General features: G+C 39.5%; 2 protein-coding genes and 2 non-coding genes across 5 annotated transcripts; 2 read left to right on the top strand and 2 right to left on the bottom strand.

The window, feature by feature from the left end:
* The first annotated feature begins 2,738 nt into the window (after positions 1-2,738).
* Positions 2,739-8,642, top strand: LOC102079245 (gap junction Cx32.7 protein). Of its 2 annotated transcripts, XM_019352177.2 has the most exons (11): positions 2,739-2,928; positions 3,252-3,336; positions 3,418-3,596; positions 3,928-3,999; positions 4,105-4,185; positions 4,311-4,623; positions 4,920-5,092; positions 5,278-5,349; positions 5,677-5,754; positions 6,130-6,315; positions 8,414-8,642. In XM_019352177.2, exons 2-11 carry the CDS (start codon positions 3,267-3,269, stop codon positions 8,522-8,524), a joined length of 1,335 nt encoding a protein of 444 aa, XP_019207722.1. In that variant the 5' UTR covers positions 2,739-2,928; positions 3,252-3,266; the 3' UTR covers positions 8,525-8,642. The 2 variants fall into 2 exon arrangements, with proteins under 2 accessions (XP_019207722.1, XP_019207721.1); XM_019352176.2 differs by lacking the exon at positions 2,739-2,928 and having other exon boundaries at positions 2,944-3,336.
* Positions 8,643-9,962: 1,320 nt separating this feature from the next.
* LOC112844007 (5S ribosomal RNA) lies at positions 9,963-10,081 on the bottom strand. Its single transcript, XR_003216562.1, has one exon. It is a non-coding gene; the product is annotated as a 5S ribosomal RNA (ribosomal RNA).
* A 354-nt stretch (positions 10,082-10,435) lies between these two features.
* LOC112843962 (5S ribosomal RNA) lies at positions 10,436-10,554 on the top strand. The gene has a single exon (XR_003216529.1). It is a non-coding gene; the product is annotated as a 5S ribosomal RNA (ribosomal RNA).
* Positions 10,555-11,836: 1,282 nt separating this feature from the next.
* LOC109196804 (uncharacterized protein in ribF 3'region-like) lies at positions 11,837-12,351 on the bottom strand. Its single transcript, XM_019351225.2, has 2 exons — positions 12,002-12,351; positions 11,837-11,920 (listed from the first exon to the last, which is right to left on the bottom strand). Exons 1-2 carry the CDS (start codon positions 12,179-12,181, stop codon positions 11,837-11,839), a joined length of 264 nt encoding a protein of 87 aa, XP_019206770.1. The 5' UTR covers positions 12,182-12,351.
* Between the last annotated feature and the right edge of the window lie 13,866 nt (positions 12,352-26,217).

The raw sequence follows: 26,217 nt of genomic DNA, 5'->3' as shown, positions 1-26,217 counted from the left end.
CCCCGCCCTGCTACTACTAAAGCAAAGACGTTACAGCAACATTTCAAACACACTTTAGCCACAGATGAGAAAACTGAAGCTGAAGAATGAGCAAAAGATGCTTTAAAGTTCAGGATTTAAAGCATCCATCACAGGTACACACACACACACACACACACACACACACAAAACAACAAAAACATGAAAATGTTATAGCGAATGAAAAACAGCAACATGCAGCTCACCCAGCTTCTGACTGTTCCTTGCTGCAGTTCCACATAAATCTGGAAACGATTTACACTCATCCCTCAGACTCCCTCTGAGGAAGTCTGCAAAAATGTGGAGGCAACATAGCCCTGACCTCTGAGGAAACAGAAAACAATTCTGCATTTCTTGTTTTTGTGATACTTTCAAATTTATGAAAGTGCAGTGCTGAAAAACTGGAGTGTCCCTATTTAATGTGAGGTGTCATGGCTACTAATTTATCAACATGAGCATAAAGGGGTTACGAGGGAAATGTTCAGGGTCTGAACCACTGGCAGTAAACTCTATTTTGGGTCTGAAGCCTTTCTGCTTCTCTAGTGTCTCTAGTGTGTTTTGGTTATGGAAGAGCTGCTTGAACAAACACATTATCTTCCTACCCAGTGTTCCCAGAGGTAATGTTGTGTAATCTTAGCCATCTAACTATTACGCATGGCAGTGAAAAAACAGGCAGTTGGAGGCAAATTAGTGAGGCAAATCCTGATGACAACTGTGTGTCCAATCCAGCAGTGAGAAGAGGGAGGGGTAAGTCATTTACCCGATGAGTAATTTTATGCCTCTTTTCCCTGGAACCAACTCCACTTACAGTCCATGTGACAAACATCAGCGTGATAATGTGTAAACTAACTGGTGAGTGTTCACTAAAATTTCATCCGGCACCACAGGCCTCCCAAACCCCACATCCTAATTCCATAACACAGTACTGTTTTCTAGATTTTCTAACCTCTTTTGTGCCTTGTCATAGAATTTAGCATTTTCTTTGACAGATATCTGGACTGTTCCAAATGGGTGTTTTAATGGGTGGTTTAAATGGGATAGGTGAAGATTTCATTGTTTTTAAATATTCTCACCAGGCTTTAAGGTGACAGGTGTTTATGTAAAGGCTTTTAAAGCAGTTATGTTTATGAAAGCTAGATTAGAGATTTCTATTTTTCTACAGAGTGCTTGTCCTAGGTCTAGCCATGGGCTGTATAGTGAGCTTAATTTGATCCATTTGAATCTATTTAGTATAGCTATATCTATTGGATGAGAGGTAGCGATAAAAATTTGGTAGTTTTAGACCACCACTGTGTTTTTAGACTTATCCGTGATCCGTGGTTTATTGTTCCATAAAAAATTCAAATGTTGGAGTCTATTGATTCAAACCAAGTAAGAGGGGGATTATTAGGGATCAGTAAAAACAAGCAGTTGATTTTTGACAGAATCATCTTTTAATGGTGGGAACTCTTCCTGTGAATGATCTAGATGTTCTCCAGCATGCAAGATCATCCTCTACCATTTTTAGTAAAGGAATATGATTCAACTGTATCAAGTCTGAGAGCCTGGTGGAAAAATCTATACCTAGATATCTAATATTACCTGACTGTAGCAGAGTGGTGGAGTGGAGTCTCAGGTTGTTGATTATATGTTCTTGAGGTGAGGCAGCATAGGCAGATTCTAATGATTTCATTTTTTGTTCTAATTGTAATACTTGGTAAATCAGGGTCTGCTTTGGACTGGTTCGCATATTACTTGTATGAACGATCATTTTCTGTGGCTACTTCTAAGTATAGGTCCTCTTCTACTTTTCTGGCCTATGGTGTGCCACAAGGTTCCGTTTTGGGGCCTTTATTGTTCCTGTTGTATTTACTCCCTCTTCAGCACTTATTGAGCACTTTGAAGGACATTTCTTATCACTGCTATGCAGATGATATTCAGTTGTATATCTCCTTTAAGCCTCAAGATGTTTCCAAGCTACAGATTTTGCATAGGTGCATAGACTCCATTAGAGCTTGGATGGCTGCCAACTTTCTTCAACTTAATGAGGAGAAAACTGAAGTCCTTGTTTGTGCTCCAGAAAAATATGTGCCTAGGGTTATGGAACATTTAGGTCCTCTTGCTGCAAATAAAATGTTACTTACTCACACACTAGTGTTTTTGTCTTTATTTTTCTTATAAGAACAGCAAGATATTATTTTGCCTTGCATTACTGCCTTTCCAGCTTTGCACAGCACACGTGGTGATATTCCTGGCAGGTCATTATTATCTAAATACATTGCCCACTCCTTTTTGAAATAATGTATGGAATGTTATTCTTTAGGTAATGATGCATTAAATCTCCAGTTCCTAATTGGTGATATTCCCTCTAATGGACTTGCTAAATAAAAAATAGTCTAAGCCAGTAATAATAATCCCTAAGAGTGGAGTGATGTGAATGCCAAGCATCGCAAAGACCAAAATCCCTCATATACTATTTAAGAATATGTGTGGACTGCCAGTTCCTAAGTCAACTTTTCATGAATTCACAAGCATGAGTTCAAGAGTTCATGTTCCTTATCAAAACCTCGTCATAAAAGTGGGAACAATGAAGTCAAACTTTTCCTGGGAACTCAGGAAAAGCTTGGTATACTCCCTCAGAGGGAGGACAGGAAGGTCCTCCCTCCGAGGGAGTCAAAACTGTTCCTAGCTTTCTGTTTAACTTCAGCAAGGAACAATCAGAAGCTGGGTGAGCTGCATGTTGCTGCTTTTCATTTGCATTAACATTTTCATGTTGTTGTTCTTTGGGTGTATGTATCTGTGATGGATGTTTTAACTTCTAAACTTTAAGCATCTTTTGCTCATTCTTCAGCTTCAGTTCTTTCATCTGTGGCCAAAGTTTGTTTGACATTTTATCCACATAAGAGAAGATCGAAGATCAAACTAACTGAGGTCATTTTGAATCCTCCCAGACTCTTTAATGTGTTTAATAAAGAGCAAAGAGTGATTTGAAAGGCTTCTATGTGAGGTTTCATACTTTGTGGTGCAGCGTTTTCTGGAAAAAAAAAGTTTTTCTATGCTTTAGTACTAGCACGGATAACTCCAATTCACTCTCTACAAGTGGGTGTATGCAGAAATGTAGCGCCAGCAGAGAGGATGGGACACTGGAGGAGGACAGCTGCTGATGGGATTTAGGGGACAACGACACACACTGTCTTCACATTGTTCCACACCATGATGCTCCAACTGATATTTTCTCTTCCTTCCTTTCTCAGAAGAAAACACACACAATGACGAGCCAGAAATTGGGATTCCTCAGCAGTGTGCTGTGTAAATGGCATGCACAGGCCACTGTCATTGGTAAATTCTCCCACGTTTCTTTTACTTTTTACAGCAGCATGCAGGGGTTAATATGGAGTGTCACACTTGCGTTTCTTCCAGGTAAATCTCTGCTGCCAGTGTTGCTGCTCATCAGATTTGTGATACTGGGTGCCGCAGTGCAGACAGTCTGGTTGAACGATGAAGGGAAATTTCAGTGCAACACTCAGCGGCCCGGCTGTGAGGTGACCTGTTTTGATGCAGTCACACCTCTGTCTTTACCTCGTTTATGGACACTACAGGTGAGGATAAACATTACTGAGCTTCTCATAGTTTATCACAGTGAAACTCTGATGTAGCGAAAACTGTCAAAGGAGTTCCATACTTTGTCGGTCAGCCCACTACTCCATTCTCTTTCTGTCATAACATTTCCTGTCAGTGACTCTTAACATAACAGGAAGACTTAACTTCCTCACATCCTGCTATGTCCATATGTTAAAAGTAAAATTGAGGTCTTCTTGCTTTCTGCTAAGCTTTTTGTCATATAATTTGTAGTTTCTTCTTTTCCTCTAAAACCTTCTGTTGTGTATGTATAGTGTGTATATAATGACATCACTATGTATTTCTCTCCAGCTGGTTCTCGTTTTGGCTCCTGGTCTGGTTTTCCTCTGCTACCTGATCCACCTCACCAACCAGGAAACCCAGGTGAGGAACAGCTTGGCTCAAATCTTATGCAGCTGAATTCTAAAATAGAAAAAAAATGTAAGAAAAAATTAAAAAGTTGAATGAAACTGTTCTGTTGTCCTAAAGGTGCAGAGGGGGAATGATGAGGTCAAAGGTCACACTTTGTCGGTATATCGGGCCTGCATGGCGTTTGTAATTGTAGTAGAGGTGAGGCATGAATACACACTCATTTATACTTTTACACAGGCTGTTCTACAAATGAAAGAAACACTCATTCTGATCTGTTCGTTTGTTTAAGCATGAAAACAGATGAAATGTGATGTTTGTTGCAGGTTGGATGTAGCGCGGCTCAGTGGTGCCTCTATGGTTTCGAGTTATCTACTGATTTCAGCTGTGGGAGGTCTCCATGTCCTATGAGAGTAGACTGTTTCCTTTCCCATGCATGGGAGAAGACAGTATTCCTTCGTATTATGTTCACAGCCTCCAGCGTGTCCATCCTTCTGAATGTAGTGGAGGCAGTTTGCATGTTGAGAGCCAAGCTGAGGCGGACAGACGGTGGAGAAACCCTGCAGTCCGGTTCACAGGTTGAAGAGAGCTTCTTGAGTCGGCTGCTGGCCCTGTGGCACTCACATGCTGGTTTCCTGGGTACTGTAAAGAAAAACTAAGAGACATAGAAATGAAGGAGTAGTTCTGTCAAACAGCTATTAACTTTAAAAAGACCATGATGGTGAGCTCAGGAGAGAGCAGTAGACTAAGCAATAGTTATAAGTCAGTGCAGTTTAGCTTTGTCTACCATGTAAAAGGCCAAAAGACAAAGGCAAATGAATCATATGATGCAAATAAAGAAGTAAACATTGTTGAAGAATGAACAATTATTACATCATTACTATCATTATTTTCTGTTCATGTATGTGCGTATGTAATAATCCTTGTCCTTTCAGGTAAAACAGTCCTCCCAGTGTTGCAGCTGGTCCGAATTGTTCTTGTCGGGGCCGCGGTGCAGCCAGTTTGGAGCAACAACTACTTTGTTTGTAACACTCTTCAGCCGGGCTGCAGTAGCCCTGGCTATAATGCTGTCTTCCCCTTCTCTGTGCATCGGTACTGGACGCTACAGGTGATCAGACACATGTCGTGGGTTTTGAGTTCATGGATTAAGCCCAGCTAAGAGAGAAATTCAGTCAATACCTCAGTTGTTAGAACTAGGTTTAATCCATGTCTGAGAAGCTTGTGATTACTTAAAAAAGAGCTTTTACTACACATGAATCAAGTGCCATTCATTAATCTTTGCTCTGTCTCCAGGTGGTTTTTGTTTTGGCTCCTGGTCTGATTTACTTCTCCTACTTGGTGCACCTCCTGGTGACACAAAAACAGGTAGATAACAAACTCGACTTAACTTACTACAAGCCTCATTCAAGTTCATCCTGTTCATGCAAGTGTTGTTTTTCTATGCTTAAGTGTGTACACACACACACACTGATTCTGATGGATGCATCGGGAGAACACGAGGTTCTTAAACAGAATCATTAGTTAATGTGAATCATGATGAAGCTCAATCCAAAGTAAAAGCACCGTGATTTGTCTGGTAAATGAATCGTCTCATCACAAACATGGTTTTGTTGGACTGTTTTGCTGTCAGTGTATCTCGTGTGTGCTCTGTCTCCATTTGTGAGGTTCTTGTCTCCGTTGTTTCTCCATCAGAGTGAAACAGGAACTGTGATTAAACGTCAGAGCCTGTGGGCATATTTGGGCTTCTTGTCAGCTGTCGTCCTGCTGGAGGTGAGAAAACACACAGTCAATAATTAATGCCAAAGAGACAATAATCAGGGAAATATTTGTAAATGAAAAAATATATAAAAATAAATTTGTTTTTTTTCTCTTTGTTTTTTTACTGTGGACCATATGCTGTAATATACTGGTGTCTTTTGTTAAAGTGTAGTTTCATGACAGATAGAGAGATCAAATTTAGTGTTAAGAAGATCTCTTTCCCTCTACTAGGAGCAGTGTGTCTGTGAAGGTGTCGTTCCACATAACGCAACAAAGAAAGCCACATAAATAATCAGATGTGGCTATAAAAACAGGACTTAACCTTTGAGTGTGTGAACAGAAAACAAACGCCTCGTTCACTCTTTGCTTCCTTTTCTGTGTTTCCAGGTGGGATTTGCAGTGGGGCAGTGTTTGAAGTTTGGTCTATTTCTGCCTCCAATGTTCAATGTGGCTGTGTCCCCATGTCCACATACAGTTGACTGTTTTCTCCCCCAACCAAATGAGAAGTCAGTGTTCATGTTCATCATGTTAGTTCTGGCCTGTCTGTCAGGCCTGCTGACCCTGGTGGAGATGGTGAGTTCACAGTTCGAGTGGTGGTTTATGTTGATGGGGATATTTTCTTAGCACACTTTTATACACTTTTTTTTATCTATCTATGTATCTATCTATCCACACATACATATATAAATATATGTGCAAATCTGATGATACGATTACAAACTCAATCATCGACCTGCGGCCTAGAGTGACCCGGTGCCACATGCATTTACTGACACCCTTACATTTGAACATGGTGTTTGTTATTGACAAATTGTGTTTTACACAGAAGTCCAGTGACAGACCATTCAGGTACAGATCTGGCAAGTCGTTCCTTCCAATCACGACCCTCCAGGTCTCACTGTCTTTTCCCACATAAGCATTGAAGTCCCCTCATTAAGAAGATAGGGTCCCCAGGCGGAGCACCCTCGAGCTGCCTCTTCTTCTCTCATTCTCTCCCCCCCCCTCTCCTGTTTCTACTTCAATCATGAAACTGATCAATGATCAGCTGATCGGCTTTTCTCTCTTGTTTATTTATCGCCAGAAAGAGGAAGCCAGCAGATGTCGCGCTAAACAACAGCAGCACGTTTAAGCTTGATCAGCTGTTGATAGAATTTATTTAATATTAATTTTCTAGTATCAGCTGATGTTTGCTGGAGCCACAGCTGTAAAAGCTGCTGGTCATGATATCAGTTTGGTTATCTGGTGAGAGGGAAACATGAAGATGAAACCAGGAGATGTCCTTACTGAATCATCAGAGCTGAACAGGTGATGTAGAAACAGGTTTACCTTTTAGGTGACATGAATGAGTTGAAGGGAAGTTATGAACTGTTTCTGAGAGACAAATAACACCAGGATCCTTTTCTACATAGCTGACAGCTGGTAATTGTGCAGGGGCGGGTCTAGCAAAGTGTTGCCAGGGGGGCCAGTTAGGGCATTAACAGGAAGAGATGGGCACAAGGAAATACTTTTCTTTCTTATTCTCATTTAAAATGTCTAGCTTTTTAAAAAATAATTATCTGAGTCTTACAACAAACAATTGATAGATTGATACATATATACCATCAGAACAGTGTACATCACTGTCACAACAGTGTTTATTTTCATTCGAAGGCTTTATGATTTTTCCTATAATGGTGGGCCGGTCTCTAGTCAAAATGCCCGGGACGATTGTTTTGTCCCAGTCCAGCTCTGTATGCAGCTCATCTGCAGTCTGGTGTTACCTACATCTTCCTATTCAGAAGGCAGAATTTCCGAGTTCTGAGTACAATCGAAAGCACCACGACTGCAGTTTTTGTGTTAGATGTAAAAAGCAGGCTAGAATCATGGCGTCGGTCAACGACGGTCCAGGCGTGGGATTTCTCTCGTGGAAATGTGCACATTATTTTTTCCTTTCTATTGGTAGGTGGCACAGTGCACTTGTGGCAAGTAAGCAAGCTAGAAGACTGGCAGTGTGGCTGGTATCCAGTTACAGAAGCAACACATTAACAAGAGAATTCTGAGTAAAACCAAAGTTACTTTCTCTAGTAACTAGTTACTCTGAAAGTAACGAGTAACTTGAAGTAACTGAGTTACTTTTGATAGAAGTAACTAGTAATGTAACTAAGTTACTAATTTAAAGTAACTTACCCAACACTGCACATAAATAATCAGACATGGCTATAAAAACAGGACTTAACCTTTGAGTGGTGAACAGAAAACAAACGCCTCGTTCACTCTTTGCTTCCTTTTCTGCGTTTCCAGCTGGGATTTGCAGTGGGGCAGTGTTTGAACTATGGTGTTCTTCTCCCTTCAATGTTTGGGTTGTATACACACCAATGTGACGACATAATGAAATGTTATTTCTCACAACCTACTGAGAAGTCAGTGTTCATGCTCATCATGTTAGTTCTGGCCCTTCTGTCAGTCCTGCTGACCCTGGTGGAGATGGTGAGCTCACAGGTCGAGTCTTTGAATGGGCCTTTTTTGTCTGTTTGGTTTAGATTACAAAATTTAAAAAAGAATTACACAAGAAAACACACATACACATAATGTATTTGGTTTATGTTTATCTATTTATCCATTTTGTTTATCTACTCAAAAATGTTACTGTATGTTGAGTTATGAATTATTACATGTTGTACTTTGTCTTCAGTGCATGGTGTTGAAGACCAAGAAGCCCTGGAAAAAGCACGAGGACAACAGGGAGAACAGCATCCCGTGCACTGAGATGATGTCGAACGACAAAGAAGAAGGCGATGCTTAAAAGAAGATGACTGACTCAGTGTGATTTTCCTCATGAAAGTATTTTTCTTAGGTGACCACAAATATATAACTGATATAATGAATGTTTTTTTCCTAAACTTTTGTGTGAAATATTACTTTTAACAATTTAACGCACAATACCCTTTTATTTTGAAAAAGAAATATTTTTAAGTTACTTGAAGTTCTGGCTGAAACACAGTCACCTCCAGTTCCATGTATTTTTCTAGATCTCCTTGTTATAAATTAGAGTGGTTTATTATGCATGCAATACCGCATTAGCCGCTTAGATTTTCTTCTTAAACAGAAAAAAACAGAGAGAAACACAAAAATCCGTTAAAAGTCCAGATGAAGCTGCTTGGAAAAGGGTGTTTGGAGAAGCCACAGCATGAAGCGATGCACACAGTTTGCGGTTGCATAGTACAGTACATGAAGTTCCTCATTTTAAAACAGCACGCCGTCTTGTATTGCACATTACTGAAACTTTGTATACTGGACCTTGCTGTTGTCCCACACGGGTTGGTGTCGTCTTATTTCAGCACATGTATACAGCAAATCGCATCTCAAAGATATTATGTTCATTTATCTCTTATAAAAATAATTGACAGCAAATATTCATGTATTGTGTTTTTCTACTGGAATAAATGTTTATTCTTTTACTTCCTCTCTCATTTTCTTTTTCTTTTCTTTCTTTTTTTTTTACATTATACCACAGAAAATCTTTTCTACACGTTCTGTGTTTTGTCGTCACCTTGAGATTTAGTCAGAGAAAAAAATCAATCAGAGATGAATTTTGTTTGCAGAGAAACATTTGCCGACACATTAAGGCAGAGGGAACAAAGAAAAGCAGGTCTGGAGGTCTGTCAGTGAGGTCTTTTCCCATTTAAATAACAAAGAAATAACCAGGAAATAAAGGCAAACAAATAATCTGTGCCTTTATCTCAGATTTACATTGTAGGAACAGCTGCTCAATACCCACTGTAGTTTTTGCTTATTTGTGCTATTCAATTGTTTGTTTTTTAATAATTTATTCTTTTCTGCACTTTTATCCACATCTGTACAAAGTGATCCACTGCACCTTCTTTTACATTGAAATCCTTTTATAAGCACTGAAGTCATTTTAACCTGAGCTTCTACTGAAATACAGTCGATAAAGAGAAACACAGACTCTGTGATGTTTGTTTGAAGGAAAATTCATTCCCTGCAAACGTTTATCTGAGTGAGAAAATAGCAATTTTCTTTATAAGTCAGACACTTGGCCTCTTCGTTTTAAGTTTGTCTTGGCATTAATCCAATTCCTCTGGAACACACGATGGAAATCTGTTATTCTCATGTTCAAAAGATATAAAATAGATACGAATACCCAGAAATGTAACTGCTCATCCCTCTATACACTAACTGGGGCAGCAGCGCCCTCTGCAGTTTGTGTGTCAAAGTGCAAAAGCTTACAGCACCTGGTATTCCCAGGCGGTCTCCCATCCAAGTACTGACCAGGCCCGACCCTGCTTAGCTTCCGAGATCAGACGAGATCGGGCGTGTTCAGGGTGGTATGGCCGTAAGCGAAAGAAGAGCTGTAAAAAAGACCTTTTATCGGTGGCAAATGTCACACAGCTTGATATATATTATTGTGCTAAACTTCATTCGTTACAACAAAACATGCAAATCTTCGTTATTAACTGCAGCTTCAACATTGAGCTGCAAAAATGCTTTCCCCGCAGGAACAATTCGACATTAACACATGTTAGTTTAATACAGCGCAGTGTTAAAGTGACAGAGAGCACACAGTGTGTTAGGACGATTTGAAAGTTAAACATTTTTGTCGTTTGGAGACTTTAATTTATACACAGAAGATAAAAACGTAAGCGTGTGTGTCGTTACAGCGTGTACAAAAATGCCGTTTCTCCGCTCTTCTTTCGCTTACGGCCATACCACCCTGAACACGCCCGATCTCGTCTGATCTCGGAAGCTAAGCAGGGTCGGGCCTGGTCAGTACTTGGATGGGAGACCGCCTGGGAATACCAGGTGCTGTAAGCTTTTTGCACTTCCACACACAAACTGCAGAGGGCGCTGCTGTTTAGGAAAAACTTCATACCACCTTTTAATGTTTTGCTTGTGTAGATTTCAAAAATGAAAAGAACAATCATCTCTGCAGCTTTTTGGAAACTCTTACGGTTCTGTTTGAAGCTGTAATTATTGTCTGTTGTTTGACAGGCGTGTTCGGGTCAGTGTGGCTGAAAGGAACAGGCCTCGTGTTGATGCTGTAATCTGCATTATTTTTATATTTTTAACTTGTAGTCTTCAAACTGCACAAATCTAGTTGTTAAATAAAAGCTGTTGCACACTTTGTTCTCTCTGTCAAAGCAAGACTGCCCCGTTACTAGGATTTATTTTTATTGATATGCAAGTTTGTGAAAAGCATAATAATAATATTACCTCTGTGTCTGTTACAGAGTTCAGTTTTGCTGCACCAGGATGGCTGAGTGGTGAAGCCATTGACCTTCAGATTCAAAGGACATGTGTCCGTGTGGGTTCAAACCCCACTCTGGGTAAAGAAATGAACCCAGCCTTCTGTGGAATTAATCACATGTTTGGCTTCTGTAACTAAGTTGATGACAAATAATTTCTAGAAGACATTATGTGCCATTCTAGTTTTAAAGTTATGTCACATGTGCAGTTTTACATCCAATATTGGACCTTTACATGACGTGTTGCTTAATTACATTTTTGTAAAATGTCTTACAGCTGAGTGCAAAAAAAAAAAAAAAAAAGAAGTTAGTTTGCAGAATTGTGCTGAAGATTACAGTGATGCACTATGTTGGACTGGTACACAGGAGACTGGTATTCATGGTCAATGTTAGGTTACATTCAGGGTAGCAGACATCAATTCTATTTAAATATCTCACGTTTTTATCCTGATTAGACTCACTGAAGTCGACCCTTTATACTATTCTTCTAGTTTTTAGTGTATAGGATAGACCTGGGAAATATATGGCCTCTAGACCACATCCATTCCTCTGACTGTCCCTGACCACCTCAAACACTCCAGACTTTAACGACTTGTTTGAACCCACAACAGTCTAGATTTCTCTCACTAAACAAAAAAAAAACAAACAAAAAAAAAAGGACTGAGAAACAAATATTGTACTTAAACTAGAAGCAATGTAGCAAAAGCACTTACCAGCAGCAGCAGATGATAAAGACAGAAAAGTTAACACTAAGCAGAATTGAGCTCAGTCTGTTGGTGTAGCCAGTGGCGGTCCAAGCCTGTTTGGCGCCCTGGGCGAACACTCCCTCTGGCCCCCCCCCACAAAACATATTAAAGATTGTACATTAACAGATAATCCCCAGCTTGGCGTTTTTTGGCCAGGAGAGGCTCTGAGCAGCCTCGATACACCGGGATCTGCATCACAGCAGTGCGTTCAGATCAACCTTTAAATTATGTATATTTAGTTAAGAGAAAAGAAAACTACCACAAACTTACATCCAGCCTGTTGCAGACTTTCAGGACACGCAGTGTGTTCTTGAGGGCATTCTCCAGGGGGGTGTTGCCAAAGCAACAGGTGATCCCCAAAATCTCAACATTGGGGGCCGCAAGGGCCACCATGATGGCCTGAGCATCGTCCACCCCAGTGTCCACATCAATAATCAGCTTCTTCTTCATCCTGTAGTTAACCGAACAACAGATCAGCTCTCTTTAATGTTTCAACCTTTTGCAGTGAAAAACTTGGCAAATGATGGAGTAAATACTGGATTTAGGTGGTCAGAGTTTAGCTCCAAAAAAGCTAAACTTACTTAATAATTGCAGGGTGTACAGAAAGTTGTTGTTGGACCCAAGGTGGCTGCAAAGCTAAAGAAGGTTGAAGTTATAATCCCCCTCCCATCACAGCCACCTCACCTGCAACCACTTCCTCATCACCTCACCTGTTTCCACTCCCACATCAGATTAAACCATTCTTCAGACTAATCTGAATCCAGTTTGGTCTTATGACTTTAAGCAATGGTGTTTTGGCTGCTGCTCTGTTTGTGACCATCTGTTCTCTAATTTCCCGTAAAGGGCTCATGCTAGCCTGGTCTCTGTAAGTGTTTTTTTTCAGTCCCTGTATTCTTAAAACTACATGAAGCTTCAGTTTTGTTTGAGTTTCTCAAAGTCATAAAACACACAGCAAACATTTCTCCGGGTCTAGGATCTTTGCGTTGTATTTTATTAAAAAAATATGATGTCCTAGTAAACAGCATACACACACATATTTACAGGAACAATAACTATATAACTAATCAGACTAATCAAACTAAAGCCTGCTCGGGAGCAGGTTTACTTTATGTAAACAGGATTAGATCGCGGCCACTCAGGTATGTCCGCTGCAGTTATATGAAAGCAAGAGCGACATTTCTCCACTGTTTTACCATAAATAAATATTATCAATGTAACTAAAGATAATGCAGCATTTGATTCTTTTATTGATTGCATACAGATACATACAGGTCATTTCCGAAAAAAAGGGAAATGTACTATTAACCATTCTATTACATGTAGTAGATCATGTCAGATGTAATTCATATTTTAGAGTAGTAATAGTAAATTACTACGTGCAATCAAGATGACAGACCACGGCTATAAAAGCGAAGGTGGATTTGGGAAGTCTGTCGCAGCCATGTCCTGTCCGTTTGTACGCGAGCAAGGAAGGTGCAAGATTGATAAGGAGAGTTTACAGAATTTAGCGTATATTGCGGGATAGACGGGATCCTTTAGCTCAGCGCGACGGTGTGCTCATAGAGAGATATCGATTCTCCCGTGAGGGTATTATTTACTTTCTTCCTCCCCCTTTCTCTCTCTCTCTCTCTCTCTCCCTCTATATATATATATATGTACATATATATATATATATATATATATATATACACTTACTGTACTGTATATACTTACTCCCGACTTACTGTGCATGCTTCAGTCACCCCTTGCATGGGAACAGGTAAAAGTGATGGAGTGTTATTCAAACTACACACATAAAAACCCACAATGTCAATAAATGTCACAGTACAAAAAGGGGTGTGACGAGGGGGTGCAGGACCACCACCTGTCTTTATTTGCTCTGCCCTTTTCTTGGTTGCTGTTATAAACAAACAGATTATTCCAGGGTCTCTTGTCATAGACTAAAAGCAATATAAGTGATAAATATTACCATACTGTAGAATATTCCTATATTTCACTTTTACTTGTTCCCATGTTCTAGTGGGTCCTGTTGTGGCTCTAATGTGAAAGAGGATATGATGTAATATAATATAATGTGGTATAATATAATATCACATGATATAATGTAATATCACGGATCACTTACGAGTTTAATTTGTCAGCAACTTTCTGCCAGCCCTCTCTCCTTGCTTTTGCAGCCTTTGCAGTGTTCCCCTGCGTTTTAATTAAACTCTGAAACTCCTGATATCCCTCAATCAAGAGTTCTTGCTCTGCTGCCGTGAGATACTGCGCGCGCTCCTTCGACATCTTCGCCGACCAATCACAGGGTTGCCGATCAATGTTTCTACTATCGATGCGTAGCCCCTTTTAAGCCACCCAGTGATCTCAGATTACTTCAGCCAGCTATACTAATCGTCAACAACAGGTGCGTTCGGAGAACCGGATTAGCGAGCTCAAAGTTAGCGCGATGATTTGATCTTGGATGTGTCATTTGATCTTGGATGTAGTAAGCGAGGTACGAAGAACGGGCCCCTGGTGAGAGGATCTTGACAAGCGTGTACTGCTGACTGAATCATGAGTGAAATGGTACCAGAGAGCAGCCTTCTGAAAAGAGTTTGTTATGTAAAAGGAACACTCTCCAGATGAGCTGTTTATAGCATCTTTTTTTTAAACTCCCACTGGTTGCAGAAGTGTCGTCTTTCAGAGAGCAGCAGAGAGTTAAATTACCAATAGTTGGCACTTTCAGATGAGTTTTAATAGAAATTCCACACCTTTGTTAAATGCACTTTGGTGCTTGGCTGTCTCTAAAGCTTTTTGTGTAATCAATACCTGGATTTTATGAAAAGCACTGCATTTATAGGCTTGAAGAAGGCTGCTATATACTGACTGTTAGCAAAAAGAAAAATCTTTTTTCGTTTCACCTGTATATTCGTATTAAAAGTGCTGAAAACCACTTTTTAGCATCTTTAACTTTTTCCACCATTAACAAAGGACTGCAAACTGTTAAGGTTCAAAAGTTGGAGAAAAGGAGTACGGAGGGCTCACAAGCAAATAACAACTCTGGTCCAGAAGATGTGATCAAAGCAAAGATTTATTGATAACACGCGTGGAGTCCGAAGCTGGGCAAAGTCAGCAATCGAACTGAACTCACAATGATTAGACAAAGGTTTTATATGGGTACAACAACAAAGCCCCCTCTTTTGCAAAAACAGACAAAATACAGCTTACGTCCGTCTAAACCACAAAATGTTCCTGCTAACTTTAACATAGTTTAAAGAACATTACGTCTCATCTCCATCCCGGTGTCGCCCCACGTACGCTTCCTTATCTCCCCGTAGATCAGGTGTACTTCCTGTAAGCATCTGACAATCTGCCGGCACAATTTGCAATTGCAGCAAAAACACATCTTCACTTCTTACCTACCAAAATAGATCTATTATGGTGTGTATGTGTGTGTGTGAGTGTGTGTGTGTATGTGGGTGCCTGCTGTGTAGGCTATGTATGTGTCATGACCTCGTCTGCACGCCAGCTCACCTCACACCTCTCGTCTTAGCCAGACATAAGGCCTGTGCACATACACAGCTGAACTCTGTGTGATTTCTAGGCTAAATGTCACACTCAAACCATGAAGGAAACTTACTCAAACTGAACATAACTGAAACTTAAGACTTACTCAAAAGGATATAAGGTGTAAATGATAAAAACTTAAATCTTAGCTCTAAAGGATATAAGTAATAAAAGATAAAAAATCACTCCAGGCGTATGTCATGTAAGCAGGTGTGTTGCCATTCCTTTCAGAGCTCCTGTCCTCCTCACCGTGTATTGGCTGATCCTTAACGCCTGCCAAGAGTTTCTGACCTTCACTTGACCAGGAGCCACAGCTCTTTAATATGCTCAAATGCAATCATGTGTAAAAGATTAAAATCATTTTCATAACAAAAGTTCTCTCTTCTCAGATCTACCAATATGTTTGCTCGTCTCTACTACAGTTCAATCATTGAAAATTACACTGATCAGCATACTTTGTGGAAATTACAGATTACATCATGGCAAAAGCATTTTTCAGACCCCTCAAAACTTTGTCTAACTTGCAGTTTTGAAAAACTGTCTGCACCTAAACTGTCCTGCAAATAGAGTTTTAGCTGCTAATCAAATGCACATTATTAAAGATCATCAGCAAGTGTGAAGCCCTCTATAAAAAACAAAGGTTTTGGCAGTTGCTGCAGTGAGTCCTCGGTGCTCTGGAGCATTCCGGTGTGTGTTAACAACAAATTCACTCTAAGGTCAGACTTTGCAAGCTTAGAGAAATTTTAAAAACAAGAACTATATCTCAGAGGAGTGTTGTCAGTGACTTGGCTGAGTCCAGGGCCACAAAGTTCTCATGACTGTGTAGTTTGTCTCTGTGTTTCTGTAAAGGACCGGAACATTGTTCTATCACCTATATGTTGAAAATGTGCACTCAAACTGTAATGTGCATGTGTGATATAGGCTAAAATCTTAAGCTGGTCCGCTGGAAATGATTACTGAATGAGAAATTATATTATTAAGTGTGCTTGTTTGGTACAGGTACATATTACAGGTGCCTTTATGTTACTTTCGCAAGGCTAAATCTGAAGAAGATGGTGTGAGTTTATAGCATAAGTGTAAAGAAATTGTCTGTTGTCCCAGCCTCTGACTACAGCTGCTTTCATGGATGGCTGGCTGGCTTATTTCAAACCTCTAAATGCATTAGAACCAACATTTATGAAAGACGTGCACTTGGTAGCCCTGAAGAAGGTCATCTCTCACTAAAAGAAAGTTTGAGTCATGGTCTGGCCACGGCTTTTGCTCACGCCACGCACCTGCCTACCTCAGCTTCAGGAGTTTTGGATTTCTTACCACTCACCACTCTCTCCTCCACACTATTGATCCACCTGTGTCATGTAAGCAGCTTAAAGGAACATTGGGAAACAATATCTGCCAGCATTCTCCTGGAACCATACCTGAACTTGTTTACTCTTATTTCAGTGACTCTGATCCCCTGGACCCTGCCATCCAATCTGATGCCCCTTTTGGTCCCAAAATCGCAGAACTGCAGTTTCCACTGTTAAAGTTTCTCTTGTTGTTTGCATAGTTGCATAAGTGCTCCAGTTTTGCATTGTTCACGGCACATGTTAATACTCACTGCTCACAGTTCACATGTAATAGTCTTGTTGCATATTCACTTGCTTTGTAAATAAACTTTATTACTTAACGTTTACCAGTGCTCTGTCTGCGTCCTTCATGTGAGTCCTTTTCTTCCGCAACAGCTTACAGCCGTGACAGTTTGTTGATAACAGATTGCAGTGTTTAAGCATATAATCTGAATCACTTTTATGAGACTAAACGCAGAGAAATACAAGCACTTCCCTGAGAGAGAGCAGGAACAAACATCTAAACCTTTGCCAGACTTTTTACTATTTAATACTTACTCTTGCTTTCTTGTACTCCTGCAGCCACAGCTGAGCTGAACAAATCAGCTGATAAGGTTTATGCTGGTGTCATGGCGAAGGTAAAATAGGTGTTCCTGCTGAATAATGATGTCAAGAGACTGCCTCTCCCAATCCTCTTTAGGTAGTATGTGTGATACACTGAGCATCACCTTTTTTCAGATAAAACATAGAAGTCGTTAGAACCATTAGCAGTAGATGGTACTGTTGTTTTAGCTCATGAACACATAAAGCTTTGATCAGGCAATGGAAAGTTTATAGAACTAAACATGAGTTAGTGTTTAAAACAAGGAAGACTGTTTGTATTTAGAGTAACCCCACCAGACTTTCACAGTCAAGTTAAAAAAGGCCTTAGATCTATAATCATTCCTCCTCCTCTCCTTCCTTCCTCGTCCCTTCTTCCACGTGTTTCTCACTCCATTCATCTTTGCTTTTTTCCATCATCCACCTTCAGCCAGTGGGTATCTCTCTCCAGTACCTGATTAAGCATGTTGATAGGAACCTGCCCTCTCTGCACTGCTCTGTCAGCACAGAGGTCAGCTTGTCTGTCTTATGTTTTGTGGCAGCGTATGCATTATCAGACAGTAGATCAGAGCTAGCCAATTATTTCTTTGGAGATTTGTAACATGTTAGATTTAAAAAAACAACATAATTTATTTTTTTTTACACTTTTTAGCTTCTATCTATAATAGCAGATATTTTTAAATTTAGAATATCTTCATTTAGCTTCATTTAGAGCAACAAGCTAAACAAAAGAAGCTGTTACGGGTTCGAAATTGAGGACGAGAGTAAAACAATGATGGTCCAGAAGAGGTCAATCAAACAATTGATTTTAATGAATGCACGCAGCGTGGAGAGGTGTAAACTGCCAAACAGTTGTACATCTCTACCCAAAATACACTCTAGATTGCTTTTATAACATCAGGGTATTGTAACGCCCCTTCTTGCGTTTACAAGCACATAATTTGCATGTACAGAACATTCATGTATTTTAAGAATTAAATGCAAACACAGAGGTTCCTCCTTGTGGCATACTCTTCCGAATATGGTGATGACCTAAGGCCTTTGAGGTCACCATGGACTGGACATCCTTCCGTCACCTGTAACTAAGCAAACTCAAATACCACAAGAAGCTGAATACATTCAGACCTTTGCTCAGCTACTATTTTACTGTAACAATATACTCAGCATATGAGTTATGATATATATATATATTTAACTCAATCATTTTAAAGTAGTTATAACTGCACCTGTAATAAACATGTTAATATTTGATTAGGATAACCCCTATAATATAAATTATAACATAATGCCAGCAACTTCAATAAATGCTTGGATGAAATGATAATTAATGCAATGACAAAGATGATGGTTATATAAAATAATCCCTATAATTCTACAATTCCCTCTCTTGACGTCTTCCAAAGACGTCACTACACCATTCCCAGGTCCACTACCTTCGCTCTGACCCTCTCTAGCCACCCCCTGACTCAGCAAATCCGACAACAACCTCATGTCCTCTAGGTGGTCCAGCAATAAAACACCAGCTCCCACTTGAAAACACTTCATGCTTAAGTGGTCTCTGCTCCTTTTCTGGGTCCCTCTCTAGTGGAAATCTTCTCCTGTAAGGGATAGAAAACAAACAACCTTTCTCTGCTATACCTTACTAACTTACTGTGTTCATCTCAGGTTCCTGTCATTATTCAAAGTTGGTTCCCAATATCATATCAGGCAAAATCACAAACCCTACTGCCACGTCTGCTTTGTTAAGCTCTTCAGTTAGACTCTGTACCGGTTTGCCAATCTGTGTGTACATGCCTCTACACTTTTAATGTCTAAATGCACATCTGGATGTATGTGCACTTGTATGTCTATCTGCATCTATGAGTCAGTGGTTTTTCAGAAAAAAGGCGTTAAAGTGAAGAATGTTTCCTGACTATTAACTCCTGATACTGGAGGGACTTTCCTGTTTGCCCAACCTCCTAGGTTTGGCCTTTTACACTTTTACTAAAGAAATTTTAACAGAGCCCAAAGAGATTTTTATTTTACTCCTGTGCTTGACAGGTTAAGCGAAGTTGTTTTTTGTTTTGTTTTGAAATTTTTCCCTTCTGTGTGTGTGTGTGTACATAAGTAAGAATATGATAATCAACATAAGATCCCTGGTTTGCAAATGATTTTCTGCCCCCGCTGCAGGGCAACACCATGTGGTGGTGAATCTATGTTGGCTAGTTTAATACAGATATGTAACAGTTGCTTGATTGCATGGCTCACTCAGAGTTGCACAGTTTTTATGTATGTGGAGAGTGTTTTCACAGTTTAAACATAGGTTACTCACATTTCTAGCCTGATTGTTTCCCAATAAAAGTGAAATCAAACATTACATTTGATTTTACTTATATATTATCATGTTCTGGGCTCTATCCATTATATTAACTTTATTTAATCTCCATACTCTTTATGTGTGTGAGCAACGCTTTTAGTCTTATTAAACACAACCCAAGTAAAATGCACACCATCCCCATGTCAGCCTAAATCTCCGCTAAAAAGCACACTTCAAAGTTTTCTATCTGGATTTATGCCTCCTTTGGCTTCAAGCATATACATAACATGCAAAGGTTACTGTTAATGCCAGTTAAACAAGTTTCCATTATCTACGACATTTTATTTCACCCGGCTCACCTTCACACATTTCCTGTTCACTTATTGCATATTTATCTTTAACACCTTTTACCTCAGTAGTTGCTAAGCAGAAACAAAGCAACCTGTGGTCCACCTTTACCCTGTAAAATAAACTCATATCATGTTTGTGTCTGTAAGCATGTTTTGCATTCATTCATTACACTCCCCGCCATTCCTGCAAGTTAGGAGCTGTAAAGTTAAAAGCTGCATCAAGTCCAGGCCTTTGGCCTGGCCTATATTTAAATCATGTGTGTTTGTAAGCGTGCATGCAATTCACCTGCTATGTTCTCATCTTCCCTCAACATGTATCACCTGGACACTCTCACCAGTGAAGCTTAAAACCTGTTTGGACGGAACATCAACTCTAAACAAGCACAGTTATGCATTGCGTATAAAATGAACTCAACCTGTAAATAGAGACATCACTGTTATGACCTACATCGACCTCTGCACAGCTCAGACGCCAGTTGCAAGAGCTCTCTAACATTAGAATCATCAACTGTGACTTATATAGTGTTATTTCGGTACTTTATACTTCACACATTTTGAACGTTGTTTATATGGAGAGTTCCTCTTTTTGTGTCTATATTTATTAATATGCCTTGTGCACTACAGCTTCCTGTTTTTCAGTCTGGGTGAGCACTTGTTTGTGAGTAGAAACTGGCCTCTACAAGCCTTCATTAGCAGATACACATTACAAATACTTCATATATACAGAGAAAAACCCAATAATCCACATTTCACTATTTTGTTCTTTGGTTCAGATTTGGATTCTGTATTGTTCTTCATTTGTTATTATTTTGTCATAAAATAAATCAACCAAATAACTTAAGCTGTGTGACAGCACCTTGCGTTTACGCCAGGCTGTGAACTGCCCTGAAGCTACACCCCCTTTTACCCCATTTACTTTCTCAATCTTAGTTTAAACTATTCCTGACCTTCTCCTTCTCTCGTCTGATCATCTCAAGTACGTCCTGTACCAAATTTGCTTCCTCTTTTCAAGTCCCACATTTAATTACAAGCTCTAATACATTTGCCCTATATTGCTGTCTCGACGTGTTTCCTGTCAACTTAACAGAGTTATTCTCAAAACTCAAAGCTGAAGTTCCCCTTTTCTAAGTCTGTATGTTCTACAAGAGAGCAAGTCGGTAAACAAGTTTATCATCACAAAGGTTACTAGGCAAAGGTCACGTAGACATTTGCCTAGTAACCTTAAAAGAGCACATTTCATGTAGCTAATCGCATATATTAACACCCCCCTTTTTGTGACACATCTCATGTGTTACAAACTCAAAATCCTTCACTCAGGTTAGGCAATTAAAAGAAAAGTTTAGTCCTATCACATTATGTATAAATGCTCCATAACTTCAAACCTGTGTTTAAGGAATGAAATCAAATTAATCATCATGTCAAATCCTTTCTTGGCTCCATCCACAGCCTGCATCCTTGAAACGTCCTATAAACAAAAGCCTGTGTGTTAACCAGAACATCACCTTTTATACTCACTTTCTCCACTGATGATCCAACCTGTGTTATAACCCAAAATAAACTTACACAGAACAGTTATTAATCATGTGTCCCCTCCGTTCATGGTAACTTAAGTTACATCAATGTTTCCCTTTTAGCATTTAGCATTCTATAATGTAATAACATAATCCAACCCCAATAAATAATGTTCTCAACGCACACATCAATATCCCAAAATCAGCATCCCCAGATTTAAGTCTCCCACTTGTCCTGTTTGTCAACCTTTTATTTATTTCCCCTCTTGGTCCCATCACTCACATTCACTCCCATGCATTCACACATGATATTTTTTTTTTTTTTTTTTTTTTGATCTGCAGCCTTCTGCGCACGTCATCAGATGCTCCACATCAGCAAAATGAGCTCAATCATTTGTTTTATTTCGTTTTCCTTTTTAGGAAAATAGTTCTCTATATTTTGACTGGATTGACACGCTGCAATCCTTACTTGGTAATTTGTCCGCGCCGTCAGTTCACTCTCTTCCAGGCCTGCTTAGAGCAAAAATGAGAAAAAAGAGAGCTGCTTGTTAGCTCATCAAAGTACAAAACAAAATCACCTGACAGGTTTTTTCTAAGTGCACCGTTATAAAAACTATGGGCCCTTTTAGACATGTCCATGTTTATCAAAACTCCCTCTATTAAAATGAAAAACAACAGCCCCAAAAAATCTTAAACCATCTTAAATTTCACCCATTCAACGCACTGAAAACCTTGTCCAAACTGCACCGTTTTACACACAACCATGTCCCCTTAGACACTTCACCATACTTAGATTCAGCCTAACACCTTACAACAATGTGTCAACACTAATTTATACACCTCCTAATCAAATTTGCACCTCTGAACAATCTACCCCTCCTTTAAGGCCTCAATCACACACACACAGCAAGCTCCTCTGTCCACATTCACACAAGCTCTCAAACTTTTTCCATACTCAGCCATATCTCAACAATTTAACTTGGCAAAAGAAATACTTTTTTAAACCTCATGCCACTATTCAATTATTTTCATTTTCTTTCTATACTAATCACTTGTTTTGATCACTCAGTGCAAAAGCACTCCTAAGTCACCCTTTTAAACTAGTTTAATCAGTTTATTCAACATTCACACCATTCTATCACTCATACAAGTAGCAAGCCGATCTTCATTGCGTATGTTTGTGTGTGCTATTTTGCATATATGGCTTCACAGTCTCACAGACACTTTCCCATTCTCCAGTTAAAGAGTCAGTTTTCTCCGTCCCCCAATCACTAACCCAAATTTTACTTCCCCACCTTAAATCACAGCCCTGCTGGTCTTCCACCACCAGTTAGGGCTTGCTGTCAGGTTCCTGGACACTGTAAACAATTCAACCAGAAACTTGCCTTAACATATCCATTCATGTTAACCTGTAGTTTCATCCGACTCCTGGATCTGGAGAATTGGTCCAGGTCTGCTTGCCCCTAAAGATAACAAAACTAAGACATTTTCATTATTACCACAAGTGCTTAAATGACCCATTTCTCTGTCTCTGGTCAGAAACACCAATTATGCCAGGCATGTAAGCGTGTTCTTCCCTGCATTTTATGTTAATTGGGTGTAAACTGCTTCTTCATTAAATTAATTCATTGAGTTTCTCATTGCATTTCTATGTATTCATGTTAATGTACACTACGTGTAAGCTGTTTCTTCATTGCATCCTATATATTCATATTTAATTTATGCATTTCACCACTGAGCTTTAGATTCAAACTATCTCACTTCTGATTCATTTCAAAAATATCTCACATGTAACAATTTATATGTGTGTTTTCTATTCATTAAGGTAATGACAATTATTTCTTTCATTATTCTTACCTTTTCTAATGTTTACCTCTTTGTTATGCTATGGTGGACATCCCTAAACAATTCATGAGTTCAAGTTTCAATTTTCAATCCAATTATATCCTATATTCTCGCAGTCAAACTCGTCCAGCTTCATCTCTCACTGGTCTTCTCTGCACAATGTCCTGTTCGGGCTTCAAAGCTCCAGCAAACACAGTCTCAACTCAGCTGTTGTCTTCTTCTCTGTTTCTTTACAGTCTTTCTTTCAGATTAAGTCCCAGCATGGCAAAATATCACTCAATGTCCAGTGCTCTTCCACAATTCTTTATCCCACTGTTCAACTGCCCAGCCTGTATTTTCACAGTACATCTTGCATTGAACTTCTTCTCCGCTTCAGGGACAAAGTGAGAGATCCAGCCGCACAATTTCGAGCCAAAAACTGGCTTATTTTCCCAATTCTTTTAATCTACTTTTCTGCTGCTGAACTCAAGATTGCAATGTTGAGAGAGTCCACCTGTATTGACACACTAAAGCATACAATTAGTAATATATTCATTTTTATCTTAAAACCTCCCTTTTGCTTCATCTGCCCAGAGTTAAATCTCTCTCTACTCTGGGTGCACACTTGTCACCGTGAGCTTCCCTTTTTATGGGCATGCATTTCCTGTCCCACACACACACATACTTCCTGTTGCAGCAGCCTCGGTACACAGAGCCATATTTCCTGTTCCTCAAACTAATCTAACTCCTTTGTTTTTTGTTTTCTTGACTTAAAAGCACTTTCAAACTTTAGCACATCCTACTTTTCATCACACAAGAAATATATTTCGCACTCCTTTATTCCATACACACCTTTTAAATGCTCTAACCTCTTTCAGACGCCATAAATCGTCTCACACGCACTGCCTTTCTCTCTCTCAAACTTCCCCTTTTCACTTACTCAGACAAATCACCCAGTCACTCAAATCAAATACTGACAGCATTCACACAGTTAAAATCACACAAAATACGCTTTCATACGAGTATTTTGGACATGCCTTCCATGATCAGAAAGAGCAAGTCAAAAGAAAAAAGAAAAAGAAAACTGAAACCTCTCATAACATCACTGAAGGTCAAATATCTTCATAGACCCAAAAGTAAGCATATTATTTCCCTAGTCAAAAGTCAAACCGTTACTCACAGTAATTTTAATCTCACAGCCTTTGTGTTTTGAAACTAAAAGAGGAAGGAACAGCGCCCAATTTAAACTGCGCATGTTGTCACTCAACAACACACACACAGAAAATGTAACTGTATATATTATCTCAAACTGAAACAAAACCCATCTAAAATCCTAAAACATCTTACTTCGACACCCCAAAACACCCATCGCTTACAGACATCTTTATTAATTAAATTATCTCAAATTCAATTTCAGTTCTCAGAACCCAGGTAACGGTCTTAAGTATCAACAGTTTATGTATCCTATCTCAAAACCCCGCAAAAAGTCATACAGTCCTGGCAAGAAATAAAACTTTACTTACATATTGTAATAAACAAAACCAGCGTCTTAAGTACATGCATCAGCAATGTCTAGCAGTCTCTATAAACTTCCTCATACTCTATGGACCTCTCAGCTGCCTTATTTGCATTCTCACACACACACACAATCTAAAAATAATACCAGCCTGACTCTCAGACTCAGACAAGTCTCTTAATATATTTACACAGACGTCCTATGATTACAACTGCACAGATTTTAGGCCTCTCATTCCAAAACCTACACAATTTAGACAATTTTTAAATTAACCCTCCAAGGGACAAACTCCCTGAGTTTTTTGTGATCAATTTAACCAGTCTCGGCCCCGGACCGTGGTCAAATATCTAAGACCCTACACAATTTAAAAGCGTCAACCAACTCAACCCCTGCCGAAAAGCTCTGTTTTGGGGACATTTCACATCCCAGGCTTCCCCGAAGTTTTAAGTTAAAAATTAGACGCCCGAAACCCGGATTCTACTGACCAAAAAAGTGCAAACCACCGTCCCGGACGGTAAACTGACCCAGTCAGTGGCCTATTTTGGAGTTTCCCAAGTTCTCCACGAAATGCCAAGTCGGACTATCCCTATCCAAGGAAGATCCCGAGCGTCCTCAGGAAATTTGGAGCGTCACCTCCGAGAAATGCACTTCTTAGAACTATCCACAGTTCCGTTCTATACTATTTAATTACTTTTGAAGACACCAAAAAATCATAAACCCACCATATCGGTGTCCAAGCCCGGCTTTATATTCAATTGAGACTTTAATGTCACAAACTTCACCAATTACCTATTATTCTAAATTCTCTTTATTCTTATTCCTTTGGGACTTTAACCCGGTACCTTTAGTGAGACTCTAACTCACTTTTACTCTTTTTCTTATCATTACTTCAACTTCAACTTCTCATGAGATTTTCACCAAAATCAAAACAGACCTTTACCAGTAATTTTCAGTGAGTAGACTTTCAATTTTGTCAGAACCAATTCAGCACTGTTTGGAAATAATTCAACAGGTAGTGCCTTACCTTTGAATAAGCCGGCTTATGTCCACTCACTTCGACCACTGACTCGTGTCTGCCTGTTTGAGCACCTTGGACCCTCTCAGTCTCAACCTCCACCTTTTCTCCCTCAACCCTCGGCCAATGCACCAAATGTTACGGGTTCGAAATTGAGGACGAGAGTAAAACAATGATGGTCCAGAAGAGGTCAATCAAACAATTGATTTTAATGAATGCACGCAGCGTGGAGAGGTGTAAACTGCCAAACAGTTGTACATCTCTACCCAAAATACACTCTAGATTGCTTTTATAACATCAGGGTATTGTAACGCCCCTTCTTGCGTTTACAAGCACATAATTTGCATGTACAGAACATTCATGTATTTTAAGAATTAAATGCAAACACAGAGGTTCCTCCTTGTGGCATACTCTTCCGAATATGGTGATGACCTAAGGCCTTTGAGGTCACCATGGACTGGACATCCTTCCGTCACCTGTAACTAAGCAAACTCAAATACCAC

Source organism: Oreochromis niloticus, linkage group LG23 (genome assembly GCF_001858045.2).
Source record: "Oreochromis niloticus isolate F11D_XX linkage group LG23, O_niloticus_UMD_NMBU, whole genome shotgun sequence".
NCBI classification, from domain to species: domain Eukaryota; kingdom Metazoa; phylum Chordata; class Actinopteri; order Cichliformes; family Cichlidae; genus Oreochromis; species Oreochromis niloticus.
Note: the sequence above shows the minus strand (reverse complement) of the source record. Positions and strands in the feature narration are given on the sequence as shown.

Coding starts and splice junctions, on each gene's coding strand:
- LOC102079245 (XM_019352177.2), top strand. CDS start 3,267: ATGACGAGCCAGAAATTGGGATTCCTCAGCAGTGTGCTGTGTAAATGG. Junction 4,186..4,310: donor CGTTTGTAATTGTAGTAGAG/GTGAGGCATGAA, acceptor TGTTTGTTGCAG/GTTGGATGTAGCGCGGCTCA. Junction 5,755..6,129: donor CAGCTGTCGTCCTGCTGGAG/GTGAGAAAACAC, acceptor CTGTGTTTCCAG/GTGGGATTTGCAGTGGGGCA.
- LOC109196804 (XM_019351225.2), bottom strand. CDS start 12,181: ATGAAGAAGAAGCTGATTATTGATGTGGACACTGGGGTGGACGATGCT. Junction 11,921..12,001: donor AAGTCTGCAACAGGCTGGAT/GTAAGTTTGTGG, acceptor GCTGTGATGCAG/ATCCCGGTGTATCGAGGCTG.